The sequence below is a fragment of the Camelina sativa genome, chromosome 10 (genome assembly GCF_000633955.1).
Source record: "Camelina sativa cultivar DH55 chromosome 10, Cs, whole genome shotgun sequence".
Classification (NCBI taxonomy): Eukaryota; Viridiplantae; Streptophyta; class Magnoliopsida; order Brassicales; family Brassicaceae; genus Camelina; species Camelina sativa.
The window spans coordinates 733625-742032 of record NC_025694.1 but is presented as its reverse complement, the minus strand read 5'-3'; the positions used below and the strand labels follow the sequence as shown (position 1 = coordinate 742032).

Sequence of the window (8408 nt, the reverse complement as noted above, 5' to 3'; positions counted from 1 at the left end):
AATATGATGTAAAAACTAATCAGATTTTGGATCCAGTCATTTGATATATTCACTTGATCGTTAGAAATTCCACAAATCAAACTTGTTTATCACATCGTTATGTAGATTTCACAATTTTCTAGATAATTTTTAAAAGGTTTTTTTTCCTTACTGATTTTAAAAGATTTAAAACTTTCATTGTCATTCTATTTTTTTTAAAAAAATTTGAACATTTTAGTCTAAAAGTTTTAATAAAATTTTAAATAATAAAAAAATAATAAAATTTGCAATATGATGTGAAAGTTAAACTGATTTTGGATCCGTCATTTAATAGTTAGAGATTTCACAATTAGTATTCAATTTCTAATTAAAAAAAAAAAGAATTTCAATTTTTCCTTATAGATTTTTTTTTTTTAAAAACAACTATTAGTTATATTTTATTTTGTTTTAAATAAATAAAAAATAGTTTTTTTTACAAAATAAAAATTAGTTATAAACTTTTTATTCATATGTTTATTATTTTACAATATGAAGTTCAAGATTTTGGTTTGAAATGAATTTGAATATTTTATAACTTATCCATACTTAACCGTTGATAAAATGTAAAATTAAAAAACCTTTATTAACTGAAAATTTGGAAAACAATATGAAACGATGATGATAACAAATTATTTATGAGCGTGGAAAAAAAAATTATTTATGAGAGTGGGAAAAAATCTACATTTTGCTTTTAATAAAGTTTTTGGTGTACTATGTAAGTATGTAGTATATTTTTTGGGGGTTTTTTTTTTTTAAAAAAAAACTATTTAAATTTAATGCTTTCAGTAGCTTTCCTCATTCAATTCGGATTGTAATGTTCAGTTTATCGAAGATTATTAAATTAAAACTCTATTTCTGTCATGAGACAATAAATAACAATTCTATTTCTGCTCTTTAGTCTTTACGCTAATCTCTTTCTATATTTTCCTTTTATGATTTTAAAGTAAAAAGAATAAAAAAGAAAAGAGAAAAGATATCTTTGAACCATTGATTGAAGTGTTTCAAGAAAAAAAAAAACCTTTTTTTCACTTGGAATCAGAAGAAAGAGAAGAAAACAAAAAAAGAAATGGAGAGAAACACGCCGGTGAGAAACCCTCACACTTCCACCGCCGATCTGCTTTCCTGGTCAGAAACCCCTCCTCCTCAACATTCTACAACCCCTTCCGCCGCTCGTTCTCACCAGGTCCGTTTGTTTCTTCATTAAATATATTCTCACTTTTTTTTGTTTTTCTATTGAGAAAGCTGAACCGTGATTTCTTCTTTCATTTATTTTACAGCCATCCGATGGAATCAGCAAGATTCTCGGCGGAGGTCAGATCACAGATGAGGAAGCTCAGTCTCTCAATAAGCTGTAAGAAGATCTATTTTAAATCTCATCCCTCATGCAAAATCTTTATTTAACCATTTCATTACCAGATCTAAGTTGAAACAGAATCGGTTCTTGAAAGGGATTGCATTTTTTTTTATTATTCACAAAAAAAAAAAAAAAATGGTTCCTTTGTTTGAATGTCAGTTCTTTTTATTTTATTTTGTGATATCATCATTTTGAAGCAATGATGAACTTATGAAAAGAGATTGGTCAAATGCTTTTTTGGCTTATCTGAGGATTTTTTTTTAATTCTATATTTTATTACATTCATTGTTCTCATCAAGCCCCACCATTTACATGTCAATCTACTACTGTTTCATTATCTCTATTGAGGAGTTCTTTGTCTCTTCTTTGTTGATACTTATAATTTAGCTTTACCTAATTTGCTTATACTTTCCATGATCTGCTAGTGTTAAAGGTTGAATCTTTACTTGTTTTTTAAGGCTATTTTATTCTTTTTTTTTTTTGTTTACAGGAAGAATTGTTCAGGGTACAAGTTGAAAGAGATGACTGGGAGTGGCATATTTACTGATAAGGCAAAAGTTGGGTCTGATTCCGATGCTACTGATCCAAAGACTGGACTCCGTTACTATCAGGTAACTTATACTTTTCTTGTGACTCTCATGTTTGTTTCAACAGATTTTGAAACATGTGTATTTCAGAAATGGTAGTTAGGTAATAATAATGTATTTCTGAAATTTGCAGCAAACTCTGAATGGGATGAGTCAGATATCTTTCAGCGCTGACGGGAATGTTTCCCCTAAGAAACCAACCACTTTAACCGAGGTTGCAAAGCAAAGAGAGCTTAGCGGAAACTTGCTCACCGAGGCTGACTTAAAGAGCAACAAGCAGATATCAAGTGCTAAGATCGAAGAGATCAGCGGTCATAACATCTTTGGACCTCCACCTGAGATTCAGCCTCGATCTTTGGCTGCTGCTCAACAAGAAGCTAGAGGTAACAGAGACATGGGAGAGCCTGCACCAAGGAACTTACGTACTTCTGTTAAAGTTTCCAATGTAAGTATACTTTATCTTGGCAATGCTTTTTTGAAAAGTTTTACTTTCTCTTCGATTTGAGATTGTTATTTTTTTTTTTTGCATAATTTTGCAAACAGCCAGCAGGAGGACAAAGCAACATACTATTCAGTGAAGAACCTGTTGTACAGTTCATCTTTGGCTCTCCTCCAACCAATGCTTTATTGTTTGTTTTGGGGTTTGGTGTTTCTCTTCGCCGACGAGAAACGAGCGTGATGGAAGGTGATTCATCTTCGTTTACAATCACTCCTCCTTCTCCGTCGGTTCGTCGTGATGGCTGGTTTGTGGTAGTGGTGTCGACATCGCAGTTTCTCTCTCTCTCACCGCCACAAATATTGAAGAAAGTCTACGAAGCCAATACTACTGCGGAGGTGGGAATGTGGGATGCTACTCCACAGAGACGGCGACGGTGATTTGTTTGCGGTGACAGAGAAACAGAGAGTGAGATTAAGATTGCAACTATACATATGCTCTGATTTTTTAGGGTTCTCTTTTCTCTTATTCGACCCCTGCGCTTGCTTTAATTCTATTTCAATTACATCGCAGTCTCTCTCTCCCTCTCACCATCACAAAGTATGAAGATGCTACTCCACGGAGACGCCGACGGTGCTTCGTTTGCCGGTGATCCCATAAAAACTAGGTCAATTTCATCCCTTCTCTTTTTCTTTTTTTACGCTAAGTTAAACGGAAAAAAAAGTTTTCTTTACTGTTTTTTTTTTCCATTCAATTTTTTTTTTGTTTAATTTTTTTTTTTAACTTTTCTAATTTTAATTAATGAAAATTGGGTAATAAGTTTATAATATGATATGAAAACCAATCAGATTTTGGATCTAGTCATTTGATATAGTCATTTGATCGTTAGAGATTCCAGAAATCCAATTTGTTTATTGCATCTTTATGTAGATTTAACATTCAATTTTCTAATTAATTTTTAAAAAGTTTTTTCTTACTGATTTAAAAAGATTTTTGAAACTTTCATTCACTTTCTATTTTGTTTTAATTTTGAAAATTTTAGTTTTAAAGTTTTTATTAAATTAAATAATAATAAAAAAATAAATAATAAATTTGCAATATGATGTGAAAGTTAACCGGATTTTGGATCAAATCATTTGATTTTTAGAGATTTCACAAATCCAACTTGTTTTTCACATTGTTAAGTAAATTTAATATTTTATTGTATTTTATTTTACAGTTTTTTTTTTTCCTATTCAACACATTTTCATTTATATATTCTTATTTTGTAAGTTTGCTTTGTATTGTACAATATGCGAATTGATGTCCAAGAATATACCATTTAATCTGAATATAATCCTTAATAAAAAAAAAACACATTATATATTCTTTAAACTTTTCAACATTTTCTTGACAATAAAATATCAAAAATTTGATTTTGTCCCCACAGAAAGTATAGGTTTACAATATGGACACAATATATCATATAAATATCACACAGTTTGTTATATCAAAATGAATACAAAAACGTGGCATTGTTTGCCCAAAGGGGTTTACTGGTCCAATCAAATTCGATTCCGAGTATTAATATCGACACCTATGTGCGTGCATACAAATCAATTTTATAGTCCATTGTGTTCATCATGTCTTAGTCCTTGAATTTAATGTCTCATTTATTTGTTTTACATTAAACATAAAGACCGAGACTAATCAAATGATTTTGACGTGATTTTAAACTAAATCACTCTCTAATCAGGGGTCAAACAATTCGCTAATAATTAGTTCTAAAAGTTTTATTTATCGAATCATATTCATTAACGCCACATTACACTCACAAGACGACGACGACGAAGACAAAACAAACAATACAAAGACTTTTACGAATCACTCAGATAACCCAAGAAAGCTTCTTCCGGATCTCAGAACCGACACGGCTGACACTATCCCTAAGCGCGACAGGACAGTTGTTCCGTACAGCGGTGAGCTCATAAGGAGAAGTATCAGTAGCGAGCCACTGCTCAATCTCAAAGGTCTGAGTCGAGCACTGAGCGTGAACACCAGCGGTCGTGACCTCGGCGTAATTAACGTACCAGCCATGGTGATCACCGGAGCCATCGGAGGTTAGGTTCAAGGCGCAGATCGGACTAGGCAAACACGGCGCTCTTCCACTGAAAATGTCGAGATTACCCCTCTCGAAGTAATTGTAGTCAGGTCCCATTAATCCAGCCCAGGCTTGTAGGTTTTTGATTCCGATGTAGTCACCGAACTTGTCGTAGATCCTCGCGCTGATGATTGAATCGGTTCCTGCTTTCCAGATCGATCCGGTTCTCAGGTAGAATGTGTAAACACAGTCTGGATCATCTTCCTAAATCATCATTCAGACAGCATTGAATAAGTCAAGATTTAAAAACAAATCAAAAAAAAAATCAAAAAATCGAGAGAGGTTAAAGATTGAGGAAGCTTACGGCGAAGGCTACGGCGGAGACGGTTGCGAGAAAGAGGAGGAAGGGGAGGAGAACGTCGCGGCGAGCCATTTTGTGTTTCTTCTCTGATTTTTTTCCTTTCTTTCATTCTGGAAAGGTCTATTAAAAGAGATGCGAATATTATTGACGGAAGGGCTATAATTGGGAATTAACAATTGGGTTGTGATTGTGTGTTTTATGGAGTAGCGTGTCTTGTTGACGTGGCTGATTCTTATCCATTGTGATGAGAAAATTAAGATGGATCATCTGAGAGGCTTGTTTCAGACATGGCGTTTACTCGGCGGGTCGGTAAGGATAGGTTAGGTGGATTACGAAAGTACCCTTTATGGCTCTCCCTGGCATCTTACAGACCAAGCAAAATGTGATATGTATTAAAAAAAAAAAATTCCTTATAAATGACTCTGAAATTTTTGATAGTTTTGACTATATTAAGAATAATTCATATCTATATTGAGAATTAAGTATTGTTTTCCAAATATATATTCCATATTTTTTAATTACCTTTAAGCATAATTTATACTATAAATCTTACTCATATACTCATTTATGAAAAGAAAAATCATCCTCGTCAACCAACGTTTTTCACACCTCAGCGAAATTGTATTCAAATGACAGCGTTTTTTGTTTTACTTCTCAAAAAGTGATTGGGCTTTCAAATACCAAAAACCAGTTTTGTTAATTTATCATATAGACCCTTAGCTTAGGAGGAAAATTTTGGGCATTAACCGTCAGCCCATTTATAATTTCTTTTCTTTTTTAAAAAATATTTGTTTTCTCCCCCATGCAAAATTCAAACCAAGCGAAACTACTATGCTGCATATGAAAATCTGATCAAACTCATATAGGCCATAGTTTATAAAAAAAGTTATGATCATGTCCCGCCACAATCCAAATTCAATCAACCAATACCTGTCAACTCACACGTGTTTTATAACGTTACTACAATCTTTGTAGAACGATACATTCTCAGTACTCAACTAGGACAAAGTATGATAAGAAAGGCAAATTTCTATTATTCTTGTTAATTATATTACATGTTAGCTCCAAAATTTTCGAAAAATAAATCTCAAGACATCATCGATATGTACGTGTAATCATCTGATAGTATGACATTGTTAGACTAGATAGAATTCGGTTAATATGATGATTGAGAAACAATAGATGAGAACTGGACAAAACATATATAAATGAGTGTGGGTAACCAAACAAAATTAAGCCGTATGGGTAAAGTGAAAATAGGGTTATGGCATTTTGGTTTATGGATGGACCCATAAGACCTTTTAAATTTTCCTTAATATGATTAATTCTTATTTTCTGACCAAACCTAGAATCGATCAAAATCTACACTCAAACCATTATTTCTATATCAAATCATTTTATTATTTAAAATTTATCAATGATTATGTAGATATTTATTATGTTCATCTTTTGAATTTGTGATTTCGAAATTACTCAATTCAAAAGAGAAACGAATCAAACAAAAAAATTATCTTGGTAGAACTATATGATGACATCTAATAAGTATGATATTACTGAATCTGGTCCAAATCAACTGACCTACTTATGTCATCATGTAAGAGATTAGCAGATAATTAATTGAACAACCCATATTGCTTTAATATTAGAGAATACCAAGAGGAAGATAACTTATTGTGCGCACGATACAATTTTTTTATTTTTATTTTATCGCATATTTTACTGTCACAGTAGCATACACACAAATCACGAAGAAAAGGTATAGATAACATTTATCAGGAAAAAAGTAATACAAGATTTGTGTGCATATATATCATATCATGCACTGCAGTGTGGTAGAAAAACAAAACAGATCATTATCCGAACCAAAGACAATCAAAGTGAATTTTGACTATCACCAAAACGAATAGATTTAATATAAACCAAAGCTTAGATACATGTACGTATGTGATATTATATAGAGTAGACAATAGTGGATGGTGGTAGTGGAACCACTTAATGCGATTTCACCTTCCCTGTTTTTTCTCCCTTTCACACAAAAACAAAATAATTAAAAATATATCATGTCACACCAAATGTCTTATATTTACCATAATATCCCATTTCATATGCTCCTTAACAATAGCTCCCTTAACATTTTCTTACGTTTTCTCTCATCAAAATCGTTTTTTTTTTGTTTTCCGGTTACGAGATGGAGTCCGGTAATAGTAGTAGCATGCAATCTTCAAGTGGCGGTGGCGGAGGAGGAGAAGAGGAGTACGATTCACGCGCCGCCGATCAATCCATCTCCGCCTTCTTCGACCACCACGTGTCATCTCTACCTCCGCCGCAACAAAACTACCTCAACCTCCTCCATTTCGACCATAACAACAACAACTCTCTAATATCACCAAACTACTTCAACAACAACAACACGTTCTTACCCGTAAACCAACAAACCAACCCTATATCCCAACCGGACCTCCGAACCTTCTCCGCCACGTCATCACTCCCTCCCCATAACAACATAGGAGTTACCAAGAAAACAAAGAAAAGATCACGAGCATCAAGAAGAGCACCAACCACGGTTCTAACGACGGACACGTCAAACTTCCGAGCGATGGTTCAAGAGTTTACCGGAATCCCAGCTCCGCCGCTTTTCAACAACAACTCCGTCGTGAACACCACGCGCCTCAACACTTTCCTCGGCTTGTCTTCTTCTTCGCCAAACTCTTACAATAACAACAATCTCTTGTTACGACCTTTCGCTCAAAAGCTCATGCCAACGACGTCTCCACTCTTATCCGGATCACAGATTCAGCAATTTCAAAACCCTAACAACGGTTTCGAGAATATGAACCCACAGGCCCTTCTCCAAGCTCATATTTCAAACCCTAGAAGCAATGATCACGATCAGTTTGGTCTTGGTATCAATTGTATGATGCAGAGTCCATCTGCTAATCCTCACACGGCAACGGCAGCGGCAGCGGCTAATGGGAACATAACCACCGGTGATAATGCAAGTTACGGTGGTTCCGATCATGATCATAATAATGACGGTACTTGGTTATGTTCATCTTCCGACCAAAGAACATAAAAAGACACTATTTTCCGAAATTATAGCTAATCTCTTGACAAGATTATTATTCAACAAATTAAACATAGCACATATAGGATGAAGAAGTTACTCATTTATTTTCTATTTTAGTATAAACACTTTTAATTAGTATTATTTGCTTGTAGGGTTTATTATTCAATGCTTAATTAATCTATGCTTGTTGTTTGTATATTTGTAGTTTTCCCCCCATAACTACATGTTGGTTAGATCTCATTTAAATCTGATTTTGTTTGTATATTTTCTTATAATATACTATATAGTACTTTTTAATCCTATGTTTATGTCTTTATGACAACAATTATTTGCAAATATGAAATTGAAAGTTCTTAACTATTTCGCCTATTTAATATTGGAGTGAATGGTGGCGAAATTTGGGAAATCTTCCACGGCCGCCGGATTCTGGAATATAGTTTTGGGACCATAGTATATAATTATATAGTAGCTTTTTTACATATATAATTGTTGTGGTGATTTGAAA

The 8408-nt window shown here is 33.5% G+C and overlaps 3 protein-coding genes across 3 annotated transcripts; 2 read left to right on the top strand and 1 right to left on the bottom strand.

Annotated features, from left to right (window-relative positions):
• Positions 840–3253, top strand: LOC104716258. Its single transcript, XM_010433649.2, has 6 exons — positions 840–1201; positions 1296–1369; positions 1863–1983; positions 2093–2404; positions 2503–2863; positions 2969–3253. The coding sequence occupies exons 1-5, from the start codon at positions 1085–1087 to the stop codon at positions 2833–2835; spliced, it is 957 nt and encodes a 318-aa protein (XP_010431951.1). The 5' UTR covers positions 840–1084; the 3' UTR covers positions 2836–2863; positions 2969–3253.
• Positions 4137–4954, bottom strand: LOC104716256 (PLAT domain-containing protein 1-like). Its single transcript, XM_010433648.2, has 2 exons — positions 4840–4954; positions 4137–4739 (listed from the first exon to the last, which is right to left on the bottom strand). Exons 1-2 carry the CDS (start codon positions 4906–4908, stop codon positions 4263–4265), a joined length of 546 nt encoding a protein of 181 aa, XP_010431950.1. The 5' UTR covers positions 4909–4954; the 3' UTR covers positions 4137–4262.
• LOC104716255 (probable serine/threonine-protein kinase DDB_G0277165) lies at positions 6862–8167 on the top strand. The gene has a single exon (XM_010433647.2). The coding sequence runs from the start codon at positions 7025–7027 to the stop codon at positions 7907–7909; it is 885 nt and encodes a 294-aa protein (XP_010431949.1). The 5' UTR covers positions 6862–7024; the 3' UTR covers positions 7910–8167.